Source organism: Grus americana, chromosome 10 (assembly GCF_028858705.1).
Source record: "Grus americana isolate bGruAme1 chromosome 10, bGruAme1.mat, whole genome shotgun sequence".
NCBI classification, from domain to species: Eukaryota; Metazoa; Chordata; class Aves; order Gruiformes; family Gruidae; genus Grus; species Grus americana.
In genome coordinates, this window is record NC_072861.1 from 14049851 (window position 1) to 14077659 (window position 27809).

The 27809-nt window shown below is 37.0% G+C and overlaps 3 protein-coding genes across 9 annotated transcripts in view; 2 read left to right on the plus strand and 1 right to left on the minus strand.

The window, feature by feature from the left end:
- The window catches only part of ADAMTSL3 (ADAMTS like 3), a 186649-nt gene extending 177067 nt beyond the window's left edge, over positions 1-9582 (plus strand). For 6 of the 7 annotated variants that reach the window (XM_054837231.1, XM_054837228.1, XM_054837232.1 and 3 more), the window contains exons 27-31: positions 1716-1899; positions 4431-4635; positions 5512-5621; positions 6863-7077; positions 7611-9582. In XM_054837231.1, the coding sequence (XP_054693206.1) occupies positions 1716-1899; positions 4431-4635; positions 5512-5621; positions 6863-7077; positions 7611-7720 (824 nt within the window). In that variant the 3' untranslated portion in view covers positions 7721-9582. Of the gene's footprint in view, positions 1-1715; positions 1900-4430; positions 4636-5511; positions 5622-6862; positions 7078-7610 lie in introns of those variants that run through there. The other variant, XR_008578650.1, reaches the window with a different exon arrangement.
- A 97-nt stretch (positions 9583-9679) lies between these two features.
- Positions 9680-23243, minus strand: SAXO2 (stabilizer of axonemal microtubules 2). Its single transcript, XM_054837239.1, has 4 exons — positions 23082-23243; positions 16809-16988; positions 15398-15600; positions 9680-13848 (listed from the first exon to the last, which is right to left on the minus strand). Exons 1-4 carry the CDS (start codon positions 23120-23122, stop codon positions 12866-12868), a joined length of 1407 nt encoding a protein of 468 aa, XP_054693214.1. The 5' UTR covers positions 23123-23243; the 3' UTR covers positions 9680-12865.
- The window catches only part of EFL1 (elongation factor like GTPase 1), a 77335-nt gene continuing 72751 nt past the window's right edge, over positions 23226-27809 (plus strand). Inside the window, exons 1-6 of the mRNA XM_054837234.1 lie at positions 23226-23302; positions 23920-24022; positions 24718-24785; positions 24982-25066; positions 26461-26594; positions 27225-27362. Of these exons, the coding sequence (XP_054693209.1) occupies positions 23932-24022; positions 24718-24785; positions 24982-25066; positions 26461-26594; positions 27225-27362 (516 nt within the window). The 5' untranslated portion in view covers positions 23226-23302; positions 23920-23931. The remainder of the gene's footprint in view (positions 23303-23919; positions 24023-24717; positions 24786-24981; positions 25067-26460; positions 26595-27224; positions 27363-27809) is intronic.

Sequence of the window (27809 nt, forward strand, 5' to 3'; positions counted from 1 at the left end):
TTATTATAATCAGGCTTTAAAAAAAGAGTTAGGAACTTAGATCCTACTAAGATTCTGGCAGCAAAGCACCAAACTCCATTTGACAGTTTAAGAAAGAAAGAAATCTCTAACCAGTCGATACCCAGGGAATGCATATCAGATTTAAAAACCAAGTATCTGTTGAAATTGAAAGTTTTTGTATGTGATTTATCTGTTATCCTATCAATATCATTTGGCTTACTGTTTATGTGCAAAGGACTCAAGCTGTAAGATCAGATCTTGCAAATCCGCCCCACTGTGTATAAGTGTATTCTCAGTGACTACCAGTGAATAACTTTTATGGGTGAGAATGGTGCTGATGTGCATGGGGTTGCGGAGTCAGTTACATTTGCAGAGAAGTTTTACTGAAACATATCTATGATCAAAATGTTTATTTTTAAAATCAAAAGTAAATCAAAATATTGATGAACTGAATCAGAAAATGTCCTAACAGTTTATCACAAAATATATCCAGGCCTTGGTCCTAATATAGATCTCAATAAAGTTAGAACATCTGAACAAGTCTAGCCAGGTACTCAACCATCCACCTGCAGTCTTTAGCTGGACTGCCTTTTGGTTGCCCAGTACCCTTTCCAGTCAGGCTGGTCAGTATTTTGGGGAGATTCCATTTTGCAGTTGTGAACTTTAAGTCTGATTGTTGCTTATGTAAATGTTTCATCACTGAAATACCTGTGCATTTGTGAGACTACGAAATCTCCTTTGCTGGTTTTTGCACAGTAGGCATATTGAGGGCACTTCTGAGCAATATCATCCTAGTTAAACAAACAATACAGTCTCTCCATCATAGTTGCAGTCAGTAAATTTAACTATTTCTGCTTTGAAAAAGGCCCTTTTGTATTATTTTAAAAAACCCAGAAGTAATAAGGAAACATTGAAAAACAATAAGTTAAAGAATTCATTATGTGCTGGAAGAGTGAGCCTGTGGACACAGCTGGTAGCTATCAATTATTCTTGGTTATTACAGAAAAATCTGACTCCTTCTGTGATCACATAAAAATCTGTCAACATTACATAGTACTTCATCTTTTACCAAGTGTCAAAAAAAAATTGTGGGGGAAGGGGTAAATGTGAAATTGTGACTAAATATAAAGGTAGTAATTGTTAGAGGTGATCGGTTTTTAATATAAAATGCTCTTTAAAACAAATTCCTTTTTCATCTTGCCAGATGCCTTGGTGGCAAATTATTTATGCATTAAATCCTTTTCTATAGTTTAGTACAGGATTCTCTTAAATCCTGAAATTATGTGAAGTGTCTGGAGAAAGATGAGTTTTCTTCGGAATAAACTTCCTGTAGAACAGCAGGAAACCTAGAGAGCATGATTTACAATTTCCTTCTTTTAATGTTCATTGCATAAAAACGTTATGAAAGTTTTTAAAGAAGTTCATCTGTTCCTACAGTGAGCCAGGTCCTGCCCTCCATGTGCACGTATGCTGATCTCACTTGCCTTCTAGAGAACTTCATGCTCATACGTAACGGCTGAACTTGAGGGGAAGCTGAGTAGGACTAAATTCTACTCTGGCTTATTGGTCCCTTTTCACAATGCTGAAATCTTTGCTTTTCGACAGAGAATGCCATATCTAGCTAGCTTACAGAAAATGCTGCCAGATCAACTGAAATGTGACACAGTTATAATGTATAGTCCCTCTCTCATGCTGCTTTCAATTGCATTTCTTAGATTATAAATGGGAATATGCTGAGTGGAGTACTTGCTCTGCTAGCTGTGGGAATTCAGGGACCCGCTCCAGAAGACTGCAGTGCATGAATGCAGAGAAACAGGAAGTAAATGAATTGTTATGCAGGGAGCTGCAAAAGCCACTGATTATTTACCAGTCATGCAACACAGATGACTGCCCTGCCAGGTAAACAATTTCTACTCTGTTCCCATGTGCTCTATGTTTATCAAATGTGCTCACAACCTCCTAAACTTGTTTCTGTGCTTATACTCTGACTCTGAAATGTGGGGTTTATTTCATCATGAACCCTATAAAGCATAAGAGATATGAAAATGGATCACAAGTAAGCAGGAGAATGCTTGATTCAACTGAAGTCTCCATGCTGCTGCAGCAAGTCTTGCTGCTACCACACTAATACCTTGAAAGCTAAGCTGGACGTCTCTCTGAGACAGTGTGATGTGCTAGTTTTGTGGAATCTGTGCCAACACCCTGAGAGAAAATTCGTGTTTAGAGCAGCCAGGATACTCCTGAGTGGAATCTGTGTTCACCTCCCCTCCTTCTGTGCCAGCAGACTCTGAGTAGGATGTTTACTGTGGAATGCCTCATTTGTGTCTAATGCCCCCTCACCACAGCGTCACGCTCCTTGCATGTGCTTCCCTGCCAATTTTCTGCCTGGATCAACTGGAGTACCTTGTGATCTTGGGACAGAAAATCTTTGTATCACAGGCAAGTAGACCACAACATCTGATTCCAAAAGCCAAAGCCTTACCTCTGGACTTCTTGAGTTGCACTGAGCATTCCAGCTCAACAAGGCGTTGCTCTAGGATTTTAGCAGGAAATCCCACAGGCGTCCTCAAAACAAGTGCTTTCCGTTGCTTAAAAGGATTGGCCATCGCTCTTAGCAATGTAAAAATCCATGAGGGATGAAGAGTCATGCACACATTTTGGAGTTGTCCCTCACTGGAAAATGTTCGGAGAGAAGTGTTAAGACCTTAGCTGACATTGTGGGAGTGCATCTTGCCAGTATGTTCTAAACTCTGTTCTAAGTACAGAAAACATAGCAACAGATAAATATCAGGAGAAATTTGTTTATATTTCATTATAAGCAGCCAAAAAACCAGATCGTCTTAAATTATGAGTTTGAACTCCAGCCAGCCCATAACAAGCAAACTTTTTGCCAGTGGAAAAATACTGAAATAGAACTAATAATTTGAAACACACAGACTCAGTTGCAAGTTTCCCTCTTAAAATCCAGGCGTTCAGAGCAGATGACAGCGTTAGGAGGATACTAGAGGGCCCAGTGCCCCCAAAGCAAGGTCATGCCTTTTCAGTGGACTGCAGTGCCTGACTTGACAATTACATTATTGCTGGACCCAGAGTATTCACCAAAAAACCCAATCAGTTATTTCATATGGCTAAACAGACTGAATTCTTTCTTATTAAAATGCTTAGATTTATTTTGCTTTTAATTTGGCTTTATGTATTTACCAGTGGAAGGGAATTGTGTGTATACTAATGTAACTAACTCTACCTTGAATTATGCATGTATGCTAACATCGAATTGTTTTTCAGTTATGAAATATTCCACGCTTCCTATACAGGAAGAGCTTCCAGCTGCCTGGAAAATAGCCCTGTGTCTGGTTCCTAGTGCCTCCAGCCTTTCCCCCTTCCCTGCAATTACTGACCTGGGAGGGAAGTGCAGAATGGTCAGACTTCCCTTTCCATTTCCCCACTTACTGACTTCTGCATGATTTTCTCATCCCAAGACAACTCTTTAGAAACTATCTATAGAATTATAAAGGCTTTGGGTGTACAGTCAGTGTCATGGGCCCTTATTAAGTATTTTGCACGCGTGTTTCACTTCTCTCCAGCACAGCATAGAAGTACAGTTAAACATGTATAAGGGTTTAAGCATGTACTTGTGCTTTAAGTGTTTGCTGAATTTGGGCCTTGCTGACTTTTGTGCATGCGCTGCACCAAATGTTTGCAAAAGTACTTGAGCTTTAAAAGGGAGAAAAAGGCAAGAGTCCAGACTGTAAAAGGTTAATCTTTCTTGATTGGATATAAACTGTTTAGTAATTATTTCATTTTCTTAACAGTCAAAGAGAATAGAATATTTTTCCTGTTATCACAGTTGTGCTACACGTAAAGTCCTATTCTGTATTTCTAGCCTAGATTTATGAAAAGACCAGGCCAAATAAATTTTATTACCACCTGCTGCTTCCCCAGTATTGTTCCTAGCTGCCAAGACAGACTAAATCTTTGCTATTTCTAATCAATAAATAACATGTTCTGTTTGAGCCATTATCTAGCAAGATCTTGATGTAATAAATTTGGATGGGTTATGGCACCTGTCACCTTAGTAGTAACTAAATCAGTACCATTCATTTTATAAATTATGGAAAAGTACGCTGTCCTTCCTTCAGAAGTGTTCTATCCAGCAGGGTCTATTAGGGTTTACCTAATATAACCTTCTGGGTACTAAGCAGTGTCACTTCTGTTAGCATATTTGAGCCACAGTTATCGTAGAAGTCATCAGTTAACCATATTTACAAGATCTTGCTTAACAACTGCAAAAGCTGATTCTACCTTTTCTCACATCTAAAACTTGCAATGACAGGTTCTTTTGATTTTTATTTGCAAACAGATCACTGCAAACTATCAGCAAGTTTGCAATACTTTCATAATTGCTATAAATTTGTCTCTGCATCCTGTAGGTGGGTAACTAGTCCATGGTCTGAGTGCTCTGCATCTTGTGGCAACGGATTTCGCTATCGACAAATAACTTGTCAACAGGTAAAAGCCAATGGCAGCATGCTGACACTGCTCTCAGACGCTTGTATGCACAGAGATCGTCCTGTGGGAAGGAAACCCTGTATGGGTCATTTGTGTACAGTGGGGACGGTACAGACAAAAGGACAGGTAAGTTACAGAGTTTGTCTGGAAACTACTTATTATAAAAGTGTATCAGCATCACTGTACCATTTGCTGAACATCTATTGTCTTGCACAAAGGAGGAGCTATGTGGCACTAGTTGTAATTACCTTTCAGACCAGTGAACTACAAATCCTGTGGGTTTTTTTTTCATTTTGTGATGTCTGAGCTACTTTTATTTATGGAAGATGTGATCTGAAACCTGAGTATTAGTTTCAGTATATTTTATAAGCTAATCCATTACTATGTATTCCATTTTTAAGCTAGTATATTGCTTTTATTGCAGTCTTATAAGAACACAGTTTGTATAGCTGTACTTGTGAAGTCTCTGAAGATAGATTTATGAATGCACTTCTAAAGCAGTTGCCACAATACTTAATACACAGAACTCTGCTTTCTTATATTTTCTATGTTTCTTCATTTGTGCAGTAAACTTGTGTTCATATTGGTATGATTTTTATAATTATTAATGCAGTATTTACTATTCAATGAGCAAAGCAATGAATTAAGACAATTACTGTTGCTACATTCCTGATACAGGTATTAGCAAGGCAAGTTTGTTATTGTCAGAGCTACAGAAAGAACATGGTAGCACTAGAGATGTGAAATGATGAGAGCCTAGACAATGGATTTAGCTTTATGAATAGGTAGGAAAGTCAGTATCTTGGCAAAATTGCACACAGAGAATCCAAGATATCTAGGCCTTCTCTGAACTGTGGTATGATAGGGCTGAAGAAGGAGAAATGCAGATCAAGAACTGTAATTGGGTTGTGTAACTGGGTAACTGCCTAGAAGGGTGATTCTGTTGTTGTTAACTTGGTTCTTTCTTTTTCTTTCCCCTCACCCTTTTCTCTCACTTTTTAGTGTTCTGGTCACTGTGTCGGTCGCTCTGTAGGTTTACAGCATCGTCATTTTATATGTCAACTTCGTAATGGATCTTTGGTGCCGAACTCTTCTTGTGATGAAAGAAAGAGGTATACAGTTTGAAGCAGTACAAGTTAGATTCTTTAGATGATCAAATTAAAGATACAGGATTGTCAATGCAGTATAAATAGGCAAATTCTTATGTATCAAATACAAGGAAAGGAGGTAGTGACAGTTATCCATCCCTCTGTATATGCTGGATGAATTCAGGAACCCAAGGAGGGTAATGGATTTGATCAGTGTCCTCCACTGTGGTAATGGCAAAGCTAGAAATAGAGTGCGAGAATCCTGAGTCCCAAAAAGAAAGTAGAAATTGGAGTGATCTGCCATAACTTTTTTTAATTACTGCTGAACTGGGTCTCTTCTGATAATACTTTCTATTCTGGTCTACTGCTGCCCAAATTTTGTAAAATGAGAGTTTTCCTGGGCATTGTTTTGTGAACCACGTAAATTGGTTTACTAGTTTACGATTACTGAAATAAGGTGTACTTCTCTGCATAAATAGATCTCATTTTGCTTCTTAGTATGCACTGTTGAGGTATGTATGAGGTACGTAAAAATGGAATGGTTGATAAGGTGTACACATCCTTTGTAAGAACTCTGTTAATTTGTTTTACTATCTTTAAACAACTCCTTTCAATATGGAAAGTACAGCCTAGACAGCTCCACAGAACCTTAATCAGCAGTTTTGCTTGGGACTGTGCTATAGCACATGGATGGATGGCAGTCTCTATAAAAGACCATAATCTCAAAAAGGCCGAATTAAAGACAAATTAGAAGTGAACGTGAGGGTCTGGGGGCACAAAACTGTTCCAGAACAAATGTGTAGGTAGGACAATGAAAAGCAGGGAATAAATAGGTAACAATTACACACATGGGACTTGTTACCGTGTTTCTTGATTACTGAATACAGCTCTTCATATTTCTTGCTATAGAAGTACTTGTGAATTGTGAGCATTTTAAAGCATTTTTACTGCACACACAATGAAATTTTGGCTCCACTGAAATACATGGTGAAACTTCCATTTATTACTACAAACTCAAATATAAGAAAAAGCTTTTTTTACTGTGAGGGTTCTCAAACACTAAAACAGGTTGCCCAGAAAGGTTGTGGAGATATTCAAGACACAGAGATGGTCTTGAGAAACCCGGGTGTAGTTTACTGTGCTATAAGCAGGGGGCATGGACTAATCACCCTCCAGAAGTCCCTTCCCACATCGGTTCTATGATTCTGTGAATAAGGGTTTGGCACAAAAGGAAACATTTAACTGCCATTAATTTTCCTCCACAGGTCTCCTGTCAGAAGAAACTGTTCTTCAGAGGCATGTGATGTCTATTGGCGCACAGGCCCTTGGAGGCCTTGCAGTGTGGACTGTGGGAGTGGATTTCAGTCAAGACGGGTGTACTGTGTACACGGAAAGAATAACAAACCTGTGGCTGATCAGTATTGCGGATGGAGGAAGAGACCAGTGACCTGGCAACACTGCAATGTCACATCCTGTGGCAGTATGTAAATGTTTATTTATATATGAGCATAGTAATAGTTTGTAGCAGTTATATTAGAAGGTGACTCACAGTTGTACACTAATGATTTTACAAGCATTTGATTGTACATCAAAGGTAAAACTATCCTCTCCAAGGAGCACTTCGTAATCCCAGGGTTATTTTTCTCCATGAGTAGGCCAGTTTGATATTAAAGCCTCAAAAGCACTTTTAGAAACAGGATATTTAGGAAGTTGTTTTATGCAAACTTCCCTACATGACTGTGCCAGTTGTGACTCATAAGTCTCTGAGCAAGCTGTTAATTCCTGAAAGATGGCGTAGTTTTCTGAAACAGACAATAGGTAAATGAATACAGTGAGATCACACTTCTTATTTGTAACCTAGCTTAGCTTTGAATCCACTGTTGCCAGAAATGCAAAGCAAAATTATTACAAAGCTACCAGGAGTCCATCAGTTGTTTAAAATTATGATGATAAGTTCTACTATTTATCTTTTGTCCATTATAAAGCCTTTTAATGTTTAAATCTATTTTTCAGAAGGTGAATGCAAGGATACAACTCACTACTGTACATTTGTAAAGCAACTAAAGTTATGCTTGATAGATATCTACAAACAAAGATGTTGTCAATCATGTCAAGAAATGTAACCCTTCTATGGAAAGTTCATGATGCTGCAGTGAAGAGATGAGATGAGATGTTCATTAAACTAGCCTGCTCAAAGTATATACTTGTAAATAAGACATTACAGTTAAATAGAAACATGGGGCTAATGAAAAAACTATTGCAGACTGATATGCTGGACAGGATGTTTTTTTCTGGGAAATTTTATTATCCACTCTTTGCAATGGAACATTTAATGTTTTAAGCATTTTTGTGTCTGGATTAGGAAGATAATATCATGGCATATCGTCTGTAAAATTTTACAGGCTATCACATCACGTAATTTTATGAGGGGAAAAACCATTATCAAAAAGCACCAGGTAGTGCTTGCTGTCCTTAACTTATGAGAAAAACAAAGTCACAAAATCCTTTGAAGAATTTTGGAATGCAGCAACTATTGACCCCTAGGTTTTGTTTTTATTGTTTTATCAAATTTAATGCAATTTTTAAATTTATGGAAGCTGTGGCTTGTAGCTGTAAAATTTTTGGCAGCAACTTCTTTTTCATAAACAGCTTGAGCTTAAGGGTCGATCTCACAGGATATGTTTTACTGATATTAGCTGTCAGATGGATACACAGAAGTACATTCAATTTTTTGTGCTTGTATTTATGTGTATGCAGTAAAAGACATTGTAGATGCTAGTACAATTTTCAAAACAGCAATAGATCTGTTTTGAATAAATGAGGTGTCATTTTCCATTGTTTCTATTCTTCTGCTCCAGTCACTGAAGTACAATTGAAATTCTGACATGATTAGACTTTTCTACTGATTTTAAATTAGACACAAGGCTTCCTTGTCAGAGCTGTGAATGAAACATTTGTGAGCACTGTCCTCTTGCACATCGAGTCAAACGGGGAGCCAATAACTGGCCAAACGTGTCTGTCAGATTTTTCTGTCTTGAATAAATATTTTCCCCCCACATTAATGGGGAAAAATGTCCAAGGAAGAATTATTAATTATGAAGATTGACAAGTGCAAGAAATCTATTTTGAGCAGTTTTCCATCAAGACTTTTCATCATGACCATTAACCATTTGAGTCTTTTGCAAGTTGATAAATTCTGATTATGATATTCCCAGGTAAATTATTTTCCATATTGCAGATTGTCTTATTAGGGCTGTAAGCAGAGAGAACCCCATAGGAGGCAGCAGATAGATGTTTCTTTTTTTCTTTCATAGTTTCTAAACTACTGCACGTTGGAGGCCTATATGCTTGTATTGACTTGGATCTTGTGTTACATTACTGATCTACATTACATGCTAATTAGTGGGTATGCTGTAAGAACAGTTTTAGAAACAGCATTCCTGCACAATGGGTTTGCATCACTGAAAATTAGATTAGCACTACTGTATAGAAAATGTTTAATGTGGACTATTGTGTCCAAGGCTGACTGCAAGGAGAGGATATTCCTGATCATTACCTTTTTAATCAGCAATGGGTCTTGATTGTTTAAGCAGTTTTTAAATTAAAATAAAACATTTGTAAGATACTTTTGTAGATATTTATTGTCTGATTTAAAAGTGCAATATTTTTTGTACAGTGTTTAATAAAGATTTTTGGACATATATTTTTTCTTATTACCAAAATTTCTTATTCATGTTTTTCCTTTATATTTAAAGTTTTCAAATGTTAACACATAGCATTTTTTGTTGCTTTAATTTTGTCTTTGGTTAAGTATGCATGCTATACAGAAGCAGCGCTGTAAATGTTTGTTATTGCAATTGGCATGACATTCCTCTGTAGATTATTTTATTGCTTCTACAGTAACTGAAGATGTCTAATATTTAGCTTTCTTGAACGTAGTTTTGATATTTCTGAAATAAAGTCTAGTTTGATTATTCAGCACTGATTACCCTGAGTTTTTTTTTATTGCTGTGATTTTCATGGTAGCTATGCTTTCATTCCAAGTGTTATTTTATCAACCTACAACATCCATAGTTCTGGGATTTTTTTCAAAGCTAAGATTAGTTCTTATTTTTGACAGCTTATCAGACAGATTCTCAGCTTCATTAGTCTGCTTTGCACTGCTGTTAAGAGGCTACATAGATGTAAACTGACTGAAAAAGTGGGGAAGAGAATTTGCCAAAATCCAAATAAACCAGCTCTGACTCATTGAAATCTAGATTCAGGATTCTGTAAAAAGGTGGAATAAAGTTACATTTCTTTGCCAGGTCTTCATGTACTGCACCAAGCAGAGTTCTTTTAGACCTATTAGAACAGCTCTAATAGGTGATGCAAATAGCTACGTGAAAAAAACTTGTTTCAAAATATCCAGTATGTGTAATAGGCTTTAGAAAGAAGAGTCTCAAATAATATGAACAAGAAAAGCTTTAAATTTTATTTAATTGAAAAGAAATGTCTAGCAATGAAATGGTGGTGTTTCAGAGTTATCCTAGATGATAACATTGGCAAGGACGCATGGGTCTATTTAATTTTCCTTTTGTGTCACCAATGGATTCTTTCTGTGCAGTCTTTAAAAAAAAAAAAAAAGATTCTGTATAGCACAGTGCACAAAAAGCACTTTTAGAACAGCAATTGAATCCATGAGTAACTTTTCCGCTTTTACATCTTGGTTTAGCGTGACATCATACAATGCTTTTTTAACAGGTCTTATTTTGAGAAATATTAGTTTTCCAGCCTGATGTTCATTTTGTCTGCATTTCAATAATATGCTGCTTATGAAAAAGTTGACCTCAAGTATTGAATACTGTCTGAAGGTTTATAATATCATTTGATGCTTTTCCAGGAAGCACAATCAGTAGGGTGTGGCACTCTCAACTGTAATGTAATAAAGGCTTCTCTCTTTCTCTGTTAAACTTAGGCAAAAACATCAAGGGCAAAATGAAAGGGAATATGCCCCCTCCCCCCTAAAAAACTCTTCAAACACATCTACAGAGGAACTGTTAAATGTGTCTGAATATACCCTCCACTTCCTCTCAAAAATGTTTGTACTGCGCTGGTAGGTGGCAGCAAATGACTTTCCATAACTTAACAGGGGGGAAAAAGTGACTTAAGAACTAAAAACACAGCTGTGAAAATTACAAAAAGCATCTGGGCTTGCTCACAGACCCAGAGGAGGAGCCATTTTCAGCAGAACACGCAGGCAGACGTAACTTCATGGATTCAGATTGCATTTCTCAAGTGAGTTTTCTTCCTCTCTAGAAAAGAGACCTGGAGGATATTAGAAGATTCTGAAAACTTCTCATGAGGCACCAAGATTATGTATAGGATATGGACTTGGGTAGGTGTACTGTGTGAAGATTTGACTTTGTTTCCTCAGTTATGGCCAAAGAATGACTCAAGTTTCATAAAGAAAAGGGTGTGTGTAGTTTGTTTCCTTCTGTGGTACAGAAGGATGACAATGAATTGGACTGTTTCCTGTTGTGCTTTTAGGATATCACATCTTTACATTGCCCTTGTTCATGCCCAATCCATCACATGTCTTTGCCACCTGGGGACATGAATAATCTTCAGAGAGAAAAGTTGAATTGAATTGTTGTTTCATTAACAGAGTAAGTCATATTACAAAAACAGTACAAAGACAAAAATTACCTAAAAGTAACTGATGCTGTAGTAATGTCTGGAGCTCTCTCATGCAATGCTTTTATGCACAGCTAATATCTTCAGTTCAGCTTTGTTCCTTGCATATGATCCAGTTCTTGCTTTCAACATGTTTCCATCATTGATCTTAGTCCTTTTATTGATGATTTATGAAGTACAAGCACATAATTCTTCAGAACCCAAAGGACTGCCCCAAACCAATGCATACAAGATATGCCATAGTGGAAAAAATCATACTGCAGTACTGTGATAGAACATGATAATACTGTTAATCATAAAACTGTTTATTGGGACTTGTTTAAATCATGAACATAATAGGACTGAAACCAGTTCATCTAGATTTCCCAAAATCAGGTAAGGATACATAGAGGAAATAGTAAATATCTCATACAGAAGCATAATCATTGCATGTATAATTTCTATAAAAGTTTTGTTTTCTGTGTATTTTTAACAAGTAATTCTTTGAAGAGCAGACTGAAGCCAGGCTGTCTAGCAATTTCTGCATCTTGGCTGGTATTTCGTTTTTTAACTGAGTTTACACTATTTTCTGTTATCTCTACATACACCTTTATAGTTTTCTGCCATTTTCCCCTTCAGACTGCCTCTGCAGTGAACTTTGGCAGTGATAACAGACCGTTTAGCTTTAAAAATCAGATAGGATCAAAATCTGTGGTGGATGGATGTTAACTTTTTGAGCCTGCTGCTCTCTGCTACCTCACCATCTACCTTAGAAACTCGAAAAACAATCATCTGTGAAATCGCTTTGTGAAATTTGATTGAATTTGCACACTGGGTTTAAAAATTATTGAGGTGGGGAGGACACACACTTAGTGTGTCAATGTGTACAAATCTTTGCATCAGCGTTGTTTCCCTTGGAAGTAAGGCTGAAAAAGCACTATCAGAAAAACTAGGAAACAGAGTCTAATGACCTGCTTTTTATGTCTGAGTGATTTCAAGTATGTGTACAGAAGAAAAGCATGGTTTCTTCTTGTTAATTGCTATCAGAAATTACAGTGTGACCTTTATACTCTCCTCAGAACTGAATGAAGGAAAAGTAATGATGACTAAAGCTAAAACCAGTTTTTTAGAAATGTCTAGATGTCATGGGATGCTATTTGGGCAGCAAAGTGTAAAGAAAAAAAATCTTATCAGATTACTGAAAGTATTGATGAGATGAAAAACTAGACTGATGAGCTAATTATTTAGATCACTATAACATTATTTGCTTACTATGAAAAATGTTATCAAAAGATACTTGCTATTTCACAATCATTTGATTTGCAGAAAATCTGAAAGAATTAAATGTACAATACATATGCTTGAGATGGAGAATGCATGATAAAAAAAGAATAGATTCCATGTAAGATGCATTATTTCTACAAAAATTGGCAAATCATTAGTTTTGTAATAAACTTCTGGTTTTGCTTTGATTTTCTTCCAGCTATTAGTTTAAATGCTTTTAAAATCAGAATTTGCATTATTTAATTTGCTTTCAGTATTATTTAAAGAAAAAATGAGCAAGTAGGATTCCAATTATTTCACCAGGGTGCTTGAAATACTGCATTTAAGTATTATGACACAACAGCCACTTCCTTTGGAATAGGATTACTATTTGACTCAGAAAATTCTGGAGTAAACTGGCGGAAGAATTTGTGACCATGGGAATCTGTGTTTACATAGACATAACCTGGAGGAGATGGATAATTTGCTGGGCAAATCTCTTGTTTCTTTGGAGTATATTCTGTGCGATACATAGTTTCATCTTGAAAAGGAGCTGAATTAGGAACTACAGCACGTACAGGTTTGAAACTTTGAGCTGGAATGATCTGATGTGGTATGTAATGAGATTTGAAGGTAGTTAAATCATAAAATTTTCCTGTGGGTTTTGGAATTTCCTGTTGTTTCTTAGTAATCTCTTGCCGACAGCTGCCCCAAGCTTTAAAGTCTTCCCTCGTAGTAGTATTCCCTTGAAAAGGGGCATTGGTTCTTCTTCCATTAGAAACTGGTCTTATGGGGACAGCAGGAGAAATCTCATGCTTAACATAATCAAGATGGCTTATGGAGTTAAAATCCATGTTGCCTGTGGGTGGAATGTACTCTCTTGTTTTGCGGACCTCAGGCAAGGAGACCAACCATGGCTGAAAACGATCCTGGAATTCAGTGACTCCATTAAAATGAATATTGGATCCAACTTTTGCATTTTCAGGCTTGCAGCTTTTTGCAAGTTGCCCAGGTAGCCCTTTAAAATCATTCCGGTGGGTTGTGAGATCTTCAAAGGGTTGGTTGCTTGGCTTGTACTCTTCTGTCGATCTTATGAATTTTGGTTCCAGTTGATGAGCAACGTAAGAAGTGCGATGGCTAGTAGTACTATCGAAAGGCACGTCTGAAAACTTGGCTACACAAGGAGGTTTAAAACTTTGTCTGGGATTCAGTTCTCTAGGAACAAAATCATCTTGAAACGTAGTAGAATTTCCAAACTTCACTGTAGGTGGATGGTATATATGCTCCCCCTTACTAGTTTCCCTTCTTTGAACTTCCCATGACCTATAGTCATCTTTAAGGCAAAAACAAAACTTCACCATACAAGTGTTATTACTTAAGACCATTCCTTTAAAATTAAACCAAATTGTCCTGGTATTAAATCTTGCAAAGCAAAGAAAATGGAAGCAAGGAAGAATGATAATGTTATCTGCGTGTTTGTGTACATATTTAGTGTGTATTCTATACAGAAAATAGCCATATACAGGTTTTATATACAATATCTTACATTTGATTTAGAAGTTTATGCAAATATACAAGACTGAAAGGAAATCTATAGGTCAACGGGTCATGTTCACTACTGATTGGGAGAATTCTCTCTCTCAATTTCCATATCAACATTAGATCATCTTAAAGCTTGTTGGGATTTTTTTTCTTTGCTTCTGGGATTTTTTTACTAACAGACTGCTCTGCTATAGTTACAAAACTTACTGTCCAGTCTAAACTTCTTCACGGGAGTTGAAATCAATTTGTTGTCTTGCAATCACTGTACTTCAGCTTCAGTGTTTTTTCATTCTTTGAACCTTACTCCCTGTTGAACTGCTAGCATACATTTTAAATGAAGCAGTCGCATGCTGTCTTAGTTGTATGCTGAGACTAGGCTAAATTATTATTTGCCAGCTTACTACTTACATGTAGGCTAAATAGAAATATTTAAATTTCCTTATAAATTATTTACAATTAATAAATATAAATAGAATGTATTTATATAAATGTATTTCTGTCTAACATAGGCCTAAGCTTAAAGAAGCTAGTGAAATAACTGGATTTTTAAGAGCCTTTTTTTCCCAAATTTTATCCTTCCAACTCTTTCTGTCACTGCACACTCTCCTCTGCTCATTTTGCACCAAGCATTCTAACTTCCTGTTTTAGTAGCCATATCTGATTCTTGTTATTTCAACTCTCTTTTGGATACCATTGGCCTTCATAATCAGAAACATCTTGATTTTCATCACTCTAGTAGATCATATAATTTATTTCTATTTACTTTTAACTGGGGCTACAACGCAATACATGTAATAAATTCAGTAACACATTTTATGTATACAAATTTCTATTTGTATAAAGTACATCAAGGTTGCTTGCCAAAATGAATTAAAAGGAGATTTAGTGCCTTTGTGCTGAACCATTGTAATAGAATAATTTGTGTCAAAACAGATCATTACTAGGTTGATATGCAAGCTATACAGTACACAAGAAAGAAATCTAAAATCAACTTTTGACCTACTCTGTGGAAAAACATGTGTTACATGAGCTAAAACTATCTGAAAGATATATTGGCACTTTAATTACAACCAACTTTTGCCTGAGATAGCCTAACCAAGTGTATGTTAGAATTTCTCTCCTTCTAGCCAAGAAAACCTTAGAGAAGGCTTTTTGTTTAGAACCAATAAACGTTACCTCTAAACAACCAGAGTGCTGAACATGTTAAGGCATTATCACCTGCTTTCTATTATGTCTTACTCTCTGGTCCAAACTAAGAAATCCAGTTTCTAATATAGATAATTCAGAATACTACCTTCATCTAGGTTATTTCTCTTTCTAAAGGCGGCATATATTATTACCTTGATAGGTTGGTATGGTATCAAATTTTCCTCCTGTAGTGTGTTTTCTCTCTAGAGGTCTTACTAATGTCACTGGTTGTATTTTATGAGCATTATAATCTTCGTGGTATGTGGTTCGCAGTTCTATCTTTCCCGTCTTTGGTTTATGTTCTTCTTGTACCCGAAAAGGTCGCTTCACAATATCATACGGTAAATAATCAGATCTGAATTGGAGAAAAAGGGAACAGTTGTTAAAAAAACTTTTTTTTTTCTGATGGAGTCACTTTTGTCATCTTTCCATTATATGGAAAAACAATGACTTACAGTGTTTACTCTGAAAAATCAATCTGATGCCGCACGTTGGAAGGATAGCAAGGAGGAAAGAAAATCATAGTACATAAATCTAGGGTTTCTGATGCATGATACAGCCTTTATTTAAAGGTAGGTGGTGAAGCAAATTTTTCAATGCTCTGACTCTCATTCCCAGTTTAAAAATATTCTTTAAAATGTCTGAGAGTAGAAGAAGTTGCTGTAATTTGACAAAGAAATGATCCAGAAAGCAGCAGCAGAAATCAAACTGCTACAAGTGGAAGCATTTACTAATTGCATGAGGAGAATGGAATATAACCAGAAACAGCATTTCACCTTTTTTATATGGGCACATTATATTAAAAGGGTGTATATTACATATGTAGGTGTTTAAACAGTATATGCAGTACACAATCTATCTTGCAGAAGAGCATTTGGCCTTTCTATGTATGTCCCTTCTGTTTTTTTATAAAAAAATAAAGAAATCTCACCTGTTGCCCCTATAGCTTCAAAGAAAAATAATAATGGAAAAAGTAAATGTTTATGCTCCAGTCGCATTATTAATGAGTGATGTCTTTTTCTAACTCTTTGAAAGATGCTCTTTAATTTTGTAAGCTTAGTGTCAGAGTCTTTGCACTGACAGGACAAACCTACTGAACCCTTTTACAGTGGGTTTGCTTCAAACTCCTAAGAATTTAGAACTGTCTAAATAAAAAAATTTCCCCTTTTCTTTTTCTTAAGGTTTCATTTCCCCACTATCTCAGATTCCACACATGTATTACAGAAAGTTCCCCAGCTTGCCAGCTTTTTCAGGCTTGCTAAGACCTAGATTTCCAAAACAGGCTGAAAACAGGACAAAAATTTAGATTATTTTGACAGGTTAAAGGATGCTGTAAAGAATGCAAATGTTTTTGTATGCGTGCTTCACTACTTTTTATGACCTTTTTGTGGTAACTGTATTTCTACACTCAAAGTTTATACTTTTAAATATACTAAAAGTGTAAAGGATACAATGATTGCATTTTGAAAATGATTGCAATACAATGTTCAGTCCCCCCTTAAATGAGAAAGCATGAGAAACTTTATAGAGTAATTGTAAAACACATTGCTTCAAAATGTTTACTTAAATGTTGTAATTCCTTCCATTTTCCCACGATGCACTTGGTACTCTTGTTTCGGCTTAAGGCTCCGGGGAGGAGAGATGTTGCTATACTTGGGATATTTTTCCACATACTCTGTTGTGAGGCACGGCTGTTGTCCATTATCATAAATCCTTGTGGGTTTATGAGGGCAGCGATGGCGCCTGGGTAAAACACATCAGATGAGATCATTTTGAATAGTTTCATTTAAGGGGAAAACCCATACCCTATCTACTGGGAGTGAATAACAAATGGAGAAGATGGAACAATGTCAGGAGCTTTTGCTTAAAACCTTTTCTGAGTGATAAAACCACAAAATATTGTGCTGATGGCACACATCCCAGAGCACAGTATACCAATACAGTAATAAACAGTATCAGTATGCAAGTTAGTCCTCAGTACAGAATACAAAGGACGGATAGAGTTGATCTCAATCCTCTAAATGATGCTACTGCCAAGACGCACTTTCCTCTCTTTTTTTAATTTTTAAAGATATTACTAGACTTATTTGTAAAAATAACTAACTATGCTTCATTTCTCCTCTCATGTTGTCTCTTTTTCACTGTTTTCCCTCATTGCTTGTCTTTTTATTTCTGTGCATCTGCTCACCTATTTTCACCACAACTCTTGGTTAACCCTTTTTGATTAAAATTTTAGTGGTGTGAAATCTCATCTGCACTTCTAGTGCTCTGCAGGCCATTTCTGACTTTTCAACCCTTTTTTTTCCAAGGACTGATGAAATCCTCTATCCAAAAACTATGTTTGTTTAGAAGTAATGACATCTGTTTTTCTTAATAGGTTTTATTTCAACTACACCTGCTTGTCATTGATGCCTATTTTAATGACACCATTGTGTTAAAAGGTATAAAGACAAATATCATGACAATTTATTATTTATACCTTGTTGTTTTGTGTAAATTATGCATGAAATAAAAATGTACGCACTTTCTATATTGCTTTGAAAATCTTCTCACATTCATTCTAATTTACATAATGCACTTAGATGTCTCCAGTAGCTCGTTTCAAGCACAGTTTCAAAATTTTATTTTGACTGACACATGGTTATTATTTAATCTCTCCTTTAAGGAGATATATAATGAAAGATGTTCCTCCTACTTGTGGCTGGCAACTTGCAATACTGGTTCAGATATAAGCAAAGGGAAATAACAAGAAATAGTTCTTTAAATAAATGAGTCTTGTAAAATTCTGTACATGAAAAGCAAAAATAACAAAAGAACAAGAAGGGTAAAAGTGTACAGGTCTTACTGGGTATAAATAAATTCAAGTTTCAGGAAACTAGATACCCAAGCAATAGTTCAAAGGTCTGTAGAGAAATTTAGCTAGCACTGAATACCAAAAAGGAAAAAAAAATAAGTTAAAGCAAGGTAAAATAGAATACAGAAACAGACACAAAGGACTCCTGCTGGGAAAAGTAAAGTGAAAAAAACACTAAAAGAAGCTATCTGGAACTGGAGATCCCTGAAGCTGGTATTAGTTTGAGCTGCCAGACTTTGCCAGCTCAGTAGCTCAATAAATGAGAAATGAAGTAGCCCTGTCTAAGAGGACAGATCCTTTCAAAGCCTCAGGTGCTTTCTCCTTTTCGATCAAGTCAACGGATAGTCAAATAACGATTGAGAGACCTATTCAGAACAGAGCAGGGAAAGGAAAAAGGAAGAAGAGGGAAAGAACAGGAAAGACAGGAAAACAAGGAGGTGAGTGTATGCTATTTCTCAGCACGGTGCTTGCCTGCCACTACATTTTTCATGAAATTCAGTTACCACCTTAGTAATATTTTTTTCAGTTAACATAAACAGCATATGCTGTGTCATGTAGCATCTCAAAGTAACAGCTAAGCAGAAACTAAAACCATTGAGTGTATGTTTTGAAAACTAGCTGAAATATAGGGTATCAAATTATAATGTTCTTCACATATTTTAGGCATAAAATTCAAAGGAGTTTGAAACAAACAATATTCATCTACAAAAACTTCATTTTGACAATCTTCAGTTTGCCATAAGGTGGTCCAAAAGACCAATCACCAAAAAACCCACCTTCTCTCTTTTGGTATCACCAGTCTTTAAAGATTTAACTGTCACTATTTTCTAGGCAATATTGTCAGTATATCCCCCGTGTTGCTGAATGGTCATGCTACAAACAGAACTAGATGCTAGAAAAATAATTACTTGCAAAGTAGGCCTGTAGTTCTTGGCAGATTCAACACAAAGATGAAAGTAATCTAATATATTTCTCCAAGGAAAGACATTGTTTTAATGGCATTAGAATTCATTGCTGAATCAAAAATGTCCTTGATCCCAGTCATTTCTAGCATGTGAAATAATTCTGAACAGCCACTAACTATGCATAAAATTACTTGGATTCAGATGAGACTGTTCAGGAAGATCCTACATCCTACTCTGTGCTGTGAAAGAAGTTTCAGTGGGCCTAAAAATGAAATGTAAAATTACCTTAATATCAATGTGAATTTGACTTGGAGAAGAGATTAGCAGTTTTTCGGTTAACCGATAAATCTACTTTTGGTTGTTGTCCAACTGCTAAACCAAAAGTTTTCATTTAGATGATAATTTTATAAAACTGATTACATAGGGCATCACAGCTCTTTAGAGAAACGCTGCTAAGAACCATCAGAGAAGACAGATTACAACTCTGATAAGTGAAATATATTGCTTACAATTTGGCCAAAACTCCTTGAGTCACTGATTATTTTAAACTTGTTACTTGTAGCTATCTTAAGTTCAACCCCAGACTTACTGATGACTCAAATGAATTTGGTGAGAATATGCCTTCCTCCATGACTGACTGACGCCTACTTTGATGGATTATTATTCTCCCCCCTTCTTTGAGGGACACTAACTATCTTGTGGCTTGCATAAGGTCTGAACAGAATCTCAGCTAAATAAAACTGACAGTATATGGGCTCTCTAGCATCAAATGCTGTTGCTCTGATTATTTTAACAGAATGATGTTGAATTTCACTTATTTAGGATCTGGCATACATACAGTTGTTTTTTATACAATGCTAGCAAGACCCTTGAAATTTTCCCACAAAGCATTTTTCTCCTAGACAACTAGACTAATAATGAGAAAAGTTTAATGTTTATCATCATAAAAAAAACCCCATTTAAAAACAAACAAACAAACCCCACAACTCAAAAGTTTTTATTTTTTAACTGCCAGTGCACATGCTATGGTCTGAAAGACAGAAATTAGGTACAGATGCTACTTTCCTAGCGTTGACAGGAGACCTGGTAGTTTTAATTGGGTTTAGCATGTATTTACATGTGGTTGGTATGAAGGCTTAAATATCCCATATGTTAGAGAAATCTTCCTCTTTCCTTTTAACTTACATTTATTCAGGAATCTAGATTTTTTTATGATAATGATAACAAAAGTGTAACAAATGGGGAAAGGCTGATAGGTTGAGAAGAAGATAAAGCAGTAGTTTATATCTCAAAACTAAACTTCTATGTTTTTCTATGGTGTGATTATCTTTTATAGTAGACAAATACTCTTCGTGAGTGCAGAGAGTTCATCTAACTCAGAGGCTTCATTCTTCCTTTGGAAGCCAGATCTAACATCCTGTATTTACCGCTAGGCATTTCTATTGAGCCAGTGATCTGAAGCCTGACTGTACTTGCTAGGCAAGGGGTAGCTTTCTCTTCTATTAAGTTTACACATTTGGAACCTGTGGGAAATAAGGAAATAAAAATATTTCCTTCTCTTTATGGCTAAAACCTAAGTAAGACTATCTCATATGTTCTCCACATTAAAAACATACCATTTCTAAAATAAGAAATGGATCTGGAGTATCTTAGGAAACAATACAGGATCCAGCCATTACTCTGGACAGTGCAGTTTGGAGAACATTTTTGTGGCTTCTTAAAAAAATACTCCAACCAAACTTACATCTCTACCATAGCAGCTTGCAAATGATCACCATACTGCCTTGGCAGCATCTTATGTTACTGCAAAAGTCTTAAAGTCTTAAGCTCAAGAGACTAGAAATTATGTCAGTTAAAAATGGAAAAGTCCCCAGCATTGGACCTATTTTGCAAATTGATCTTTGAGCACACAGCACTGGGTATGCTTCCAGTGGTTTTTGGCATTACAATTATTTGTTGATTTTGACAAAGAACACCTAATAGGCACAAAAAGTGATTCAGTCTAATAAGACGGAATCTATCAAAAAATATTCTTAAAAATCTTGTAACAATTATTTGATTAAGAGTGCAAGGTTGCAACCCCTAAGTATGAACACCAGCACTCAGATATGAGCCTTTAATGAGTGGATTGTGCACGTCACAATGCAAAAAAGAGTAATTCTGGAATTTTGGAGGCTCTTCTCACTTTCCTGTAGCAAGAATAAAGTTCTGTCTTACTGAATTTCCTCCCCTGTATTTGTAAAATTTTTCCAAGTGTTTTTTTTCTTCTGTGAACAGTTAGGAAAGATTGTTTCCTTCTATTTTATTATTTAAAAGTAAACTGTTACTATATCTCCACAAAATTTTCTGCAAATAGCTAAATGATAACATCTACAAAATATTAGATTTTTTTCCTTTGCTTTGAAATCTCTATTTTGAAATGTGTATGCATTGCAATATCCAGGTAACACTGCCAAGCAACCAGTCTTCCCCTAAAAACAGAAACACTACAGCTACACTGAAGCAAACACGATGTGCTGCCTAAACCAATAATGGCTTAAGATTTTATTGACTGTAAAAACTTCAGTGCTGTTCATTTTAAACCATCCGTTTTGTGCATGTTTTACTCAGTTATTCATATTATTAAACTGGGCTTTTGAATTGAGATAATTTTCAGCTGAGTTGAACCTCATTTTGTGCTGTCAGATTGTTTTTTCTCATTATCTTTATACTTGAGCCTGAGCCAGATTTGAAAACAATGTGTTCCAACTCTTTGTTAATCTAGGATTTTTGAAACAAATTTATGGGGCAAACTACACCCAGTCTTGGCCAAAGAATATAAGAAGCTTTACACACTGCCTGTCCCTCATCTCCATCTACAGATGAAAAACAAAAAAAAGTGGCTGATGAACAGACAGATCCCATACAGATACACATAAGGAGCGTCTCTGCTATACATACCTTGAAATGAAACCTGTAGATCATGGTGCACTTTGCAGCCATAGGGGTGGCCCTGTACTTACAATAGGTAATGATCACACTCTTATAATCTTATGATGGCTCTCCTGGTATGTAGTAGTTAATTTATTTTTTTTTGTATTAAAGACACAATCTTTGAATCCTAGGATGAAAATCCTGGGATGATTATTTTTCTTTGGTTTTTTTTTTTTGGGGGGGGGGTTTGGTTTGATTTTTTTTGTTTAAGTAAACAGAGAAGAAATTAAAAATGTTAACAACACTGACTCCAGTCAACACTGACTCCTATAAACATATATCTGAATTTTGCAAAGTTTAAATCCCTTATGATGTTGGGAAACCTGGCTTGTGTATGTTTTTACCTATGGCATTGATAATATTGCTTATAGAGCTGTAATAGTAATTCTAAACAAAAGAGTTGCCTGCTGTACCCTTTTATGCCAGCCACCCTGGGCCAAAGAGGCTATAGTACAATGATGAACTGTATGTCTCCATATGGGATCACTGAATGTAAAGAAATAGTCAGGCTTCCCTTCACAGTGCAGAGTATTACTGGAAGTGATGTTAGAAAGGCAGATACGTTAAATCTGTTTTAAAGGCTGTAGTGCTTACACAGGTTTCTGTCACAGCTGATTTAGCCGGAACTCTTCTGAGGGTTCCTCAGGGCAGTCCTTCAGTGAGACTTGGCTTTGCTTTATGGAAAAGCCTGATACTGAGGTTTTGCCCAGCTGGCTTTAAAAGACTCGCCATTCTTTTCTGTTTTAATGGATTTAAGATCTGCTTTTTCCCCCACCTGATGTAAACACAAACATATTCGTATTTACTGAGAAGATCCCTTTTAGAAAAAAGGGAATCCAGAAACTGTTGGAATGAGAACGTTGAAAGGCAGTTGCTGCGTTCCCACTGCTAAGAATACCAGCCGCGACAGGCGCGGGGGTCCCCGCGCAGCCCGGGGTGGCTGAGGAGGGGGCACACGATGAGGGGTGTTTCTGTGGGGTGGCGCTGGGAGGGCGCGAAGCTCTGAGGGGGAGCGGCCGCCATCCTCCTGCGGGGACACCCTCCCAGGGACCCGAAGTCTTCCCCCGCTCCCCGAAGACGGCAGCGACCGGCGGGGCTGCTTACCCGCAAGTACAAATCTCACACAGACACCGAGGCGGCTTCATGCTCCCTGCGGCCGCCTCCGCCTCTCCGCCGGGGTAACTAAGGAAGCGCTCCGTCGCGCGGCAACGGCGGCGTTCTCGCGGTGAGGGGCCTCCGCCGGCTTCCGTCCGGCGTCACGCACCGGGGGAGGAACGGGCGCGAGCTTCCGGGTACGGGCGGCGCGACGCCGGGAGTGAGCGAAGGTGGGGTGTTCCTCTCCCCCTCCCCGTGAGGGGCCGTTTGGCGGCGGGTGTGGGGAGGTCGGGACGCGTGGGACCGGCCTCGCGCGCGCACAGGGCCGGGCGGCCTCCCCCCTTCCCCGCCTCATCCCCTCAGCCCCGGCCCTGAGGGCACCCCTCATCCCTCGCGGCGGTCCCCTCCCGGGGCACCGGTCCCTGGGGCGGCTGTACGCAACCGAAGCGTTGGAGGGCCGGGAGCAGCCCCGGGGGGAGCGCTCGAACGGACGGAGGGGAAGGCGGGACGGAGAGGGCAGCCCCCGCGTTGGCGCGGCCTGAGCGTAAAGCGTGCGGTTGTGCCTCTCCGGGGCGCCTTCGGGTGTGTGCGTAACGAAAAACTGACCAAACCCCCCAAATTCCTGATTCTTGTTAAACAGAGAAACGTGTCCTGTGATTTGTAAGTTTCTGGGCTCCGAGGTGTAGTAGTACAGGTGGTGGCTGTGGAACGTGACGCACTCCATGTGTCAGACGAGGTTTCCCTGATGAGTAGCTCGTACCACAGCTTACATAACTGAAAAAGAAAATAAATAAAAAAGCTGTTTCTTAAGTTGCCTCTTAAATAAAATGCTTTCCTCCGTTCCCAGAATTAGTGAACCATGGTCCTCACAAGTGTGGAAAAGATGGTTGGCCTCCAGAAGAAGACTTCTGGAATCAGGAACATCTGTATATTAGCCCATGTGGATCATGGTAAGGCAGGTGGTTGTCACTGGCAAACACCCTGTGAGGAAAACTTGTGTGTGTGTTGGTTTGAATGATGGTGAGATATTTTGGTTGCGGTTTTAAAGCAGTAGGTTTGCACGGATATAGCTTTAAACTGTCTTAATTCTGATTCTGAGAAGTAAATTTGTTTTATGTGCATTTCTTTTTCCTGATGCAGCTTATCTTTTAGAACTTAAGAGAGCATTACACTAGAATAATTTGGAATACTTGGAACCAAATGTTTTCTACTTTTGTGATGCTGAATGTTGGCGTGAATTAAATATATGCATGTGTGAGGTAGGCTGTTATATTTCTATGTTTACTTAATAGAAGAGGTTTGTTATATAGGTGGAAATAATAAATACTCATGTTAGGATACAAATCTTTTGTCTAGTTGTGTGATATATTGAGGTTCTGGTGTATCGTTTGTTGTTTCAGCTGCTTTTCTGGTCATGACAGGTAAGGTTGCATCCGCTCTTCAAGAATAAATTAGTTTGTACCTAACAGGTGAAGTTGAATAATCCGATTTATTTTTTTTTAAAGTTAGCTTGTATTTTTATGGCATTTTAAAGCCTTTCTTAATGTTGGTATCTCAGAACACTGTTGTCAGCATTCATAATATTGTCACATCTTTTTCTACTGTCTGTATTAATTTAAACTAAGTAATTTATTTTTCTTTTCAGGCAAAACTACTCTAGCTGATTGTCTGATATCTAGCAATGGAATAATCTCGAGCCGCTTGGCAGGAAAGGTAGAGTTATACTGTCATTTTTAACAGAATTCTGGTCGGTATGTGCTGGGATTATAAATCAGTGATGATTAAGGAAATTCCACTCCCAGTCTTGCTAAACCTCATTTTCTCGCAGTCATAGTCTTTGACAGTTGATAAGTAACTTGTGAAGATAATTCGACAGATTTATCACCTCTTCTTTTCTTTTTGTACTCAGCTGAGATATCTAGACAGTAGAGAAGATGAACAGGTCCGAGGAATAACAATGAAATCTAGTGCAATTTCATTGCACTTTGTGAAAGGTAAGTCATTGATGCTGGCAAGTATAAACTTTAATATATTTTTTGTTAATTTTCCCTGTCTCTTCATTGTTGCTGTTGAGATCTTTTTGTGTTTCTCAGTGTTAGGTCATGTTTCTGCGAAGACTTCAATGTGTATTCAACTGTTAACCAAAATAATCAAGTTCTACTTCAGGGTTAGGAAAACCATCTTCAATTGTATCTGTGACTGGGGGCAATTATAGTTGCTTTTATCTTTTTATTTTACATCTCAATCTTTATATTTTGATCTTAAGTCTTAAAATAATGTCACTGAAAGGGAAGATCTTTCAAAAAAGAACGAATTTTTGAATTATTTTGTACAATTTTATCTTTACAAGACTTCTGTGTCAAGGTGCCTGTTACACTCTGCTATGAATTGTTCAGAGGGTTTTTTATAGTGCAGTTACGGTCCATCTTTGTTGAGACTCGATGTTCCTCGCCAGTCTTATCCGCAGCTAGGTGAATGAAAAACATGAAATATATTACTAACAGTCTTGTGCAGAAAAAAGAGTAACAGAAAGATTGCATCAACAGAAAAGCCACCATTAGGTTTTTCTTTTCAGTTACAACCGATTATAAAAAAGAGTTGAAATCAACGAGCTTCTAGCTAAGTATTGTAAACTGTGGCTGGTTTATTTTGACTCTGAAATGACCTTGCTTTTAATGGTTAGAACCTTTTATGTCTGTTGTTGTTCTGTTGTATTGAAATTTAGACTCCAGTACAGCTTCTTAAACAGGAAAGTTGTTTGATCTTATTTTGATTATGGCTGATGATAAATGCAGTGAGTTCATCGAAAGTTGACTAGAGTCTCTGCTAAGCAAAATTTGTTTGGGGAGTAGTGTAGAAAATATTGAAAACTTCTCCTGTACTGATATATTGAAGATATTTTAGTAATATGGAGTTAAAAGCGTGTTATAAAAAAATCACAATGTTGAAATGAGACATTTTATCAAGAATGTAGGGTTTATTTTTATGATAGTCTATCATGATTCATCTTTAAGATGCACACTGTAATGCAGTTGATTTGTGGTTTAACTAATGATCTATTTATAATGCTACTACAAGCTTTTTCAGGGTTAGAGTTTTTCTTTTTGTGTGGTTGGCTGATGTGTTTTTGTTTTTAGTTTTCCAAAGGTAGTTGGGCATTGAAAGATGAAGATTGGCATTAAGAGTGAAATTAAAACCAATTAGGCACAAGCCACTAGATGTTATGCGGCTGGCACTCTTCCTGTCCTATTGGAGTTTTTCTTAAGTGTAATGGTTACTGCAGATTTGATACTTAGAAATTAATAGTAGCTTAAGCAGTATAACCAGGTGTCTCAAAGAAATATTTTTGGAAACTGTTCTGAAATACTAATTTATTGTTTGATCCTAGGTGATCAGGAGTATCTGATTAATTTAATAGACTCCCCAGGGCACGTGGATTTTTCTTCAGAAGTATCTACTGCTGTTCGACTCTGTGATGGTTGCATCATAGTGGTGGATGCTGTTGAAGGAGTCTGTCCACAGGTGAAATAAAGTATATTAAATAGAGAAAGAGGGTAGAGAAGACAGAGAAAGCAAAGTCTTAAGTGTATTCTGTAGAAATAAAAGATCAACTGGTTTAAGAAGTTTTGTAAAACTTCTAATAAATTACAATGTACTTGAGGTGTGAAAGAGGGTACTTGGTTTCATAGCTGTGCTCTAAAAACTGAGCAATGCTGAGGAGTGGGTGTAGTGATATAGGATTGAAACACTGAGTATCCAGTTTTTCAGGTAATCAAATATTTGCATAGAAAAGAAATAAATGTCTTAAGGGAAATAATTTAATATCTTTACATGTGCTTTTTATGGTATTGAAAGTGAAAAAATATGCAAAATAACATTGAGATTGCTTTTTTTTTTGTGGTTTGCTTTTATAAAGAGGGGTTATTTTGTGTGGGCATTTTTGCTATGAAATTCTGCTGTCGTGCAGAATTCTGTAATAAATAACACTATGTACTCTGGGAGTCAAATTTCTGGTTTGAATGTCAGCCTGTCCTTTGTTATATGTTTAATTAAATTCTAGAATTATATTGTCATTTTCTTTATCATTCCACCTCTTTTGTGGTATCAAGCTTTCTGTAATGGATTTTTTTTAAACTATTTCCTTCTTAATAGACTCAAGCAGTTCTACGGCAAGCATGGCTAGAAAATATACGTCCGGTATTGGTGATTAATAAAATCGATCGCTTGATTGTGGAGCTCAAGCTCACCCCTCAGGAAGCATACTTGCACCTTAAGAATATCTTAGAACAGGTATTCATGTTATAGTGTCATGTTCAAGTAGACTTTGAGGTTCTTTTTCTTCCCCCTTTTCTCCATTTTTTAATTGAGAGAGACTGTAATTTTCACTGCCTTATAGATGGAATAAGTTTAGTGCAGCAGAACTGCAGGTTTTTTTACTTTGTGGGATCAACCACTATTTTTAACATTGAGATACATTTTATTTCTAGTTGGTTTTGAGGTTCATTCAGAATGCCCGTGATAGAGAAAAGAGCATTAAATGCCTCTTGACAGGTCATCAGGAAGAGTCTTCATTTTCAGAAGTAATATGCTGAATGTTTTGTACTTCCTGTTAAATTGCTTAAACTTCTTTGAGTAGTAGACAAATAATGCTTCTGATATGAGTGAATTTATGCAAGGATAAAGTTAATTCATCTTTTAAGTTGTAAGTTAAGCTACCTTCAAACTTTTTTTTTTCCC

What these genes read in the sequence shown, in the direction of transcription:
- SAXO2 (XM_054837239.1), bottom strand. Translation starts at nt 23,122, where the DNA reads ATGAAGCCGCCTCGGTGTCTGTGTGAGATTTGTACTTGCGG. An exon ending in GAAGGAATTACAACATTTAA is followed by an intron (nt 15,601 to 16,808) that starts GTAAACATTTTG and finishes TCTCCAATTCAG; the next exon opens with ATCTGATTATTTACCGTATG. An exon ending in TACCATACCAACCTATCAAG is followed by an intron (nt 13,849 to 15,397) that starts GTAATAATATAT and finishes TTTGCCTTAAAG; the next exon opens with ATGACTATAGGTCATGGGAA.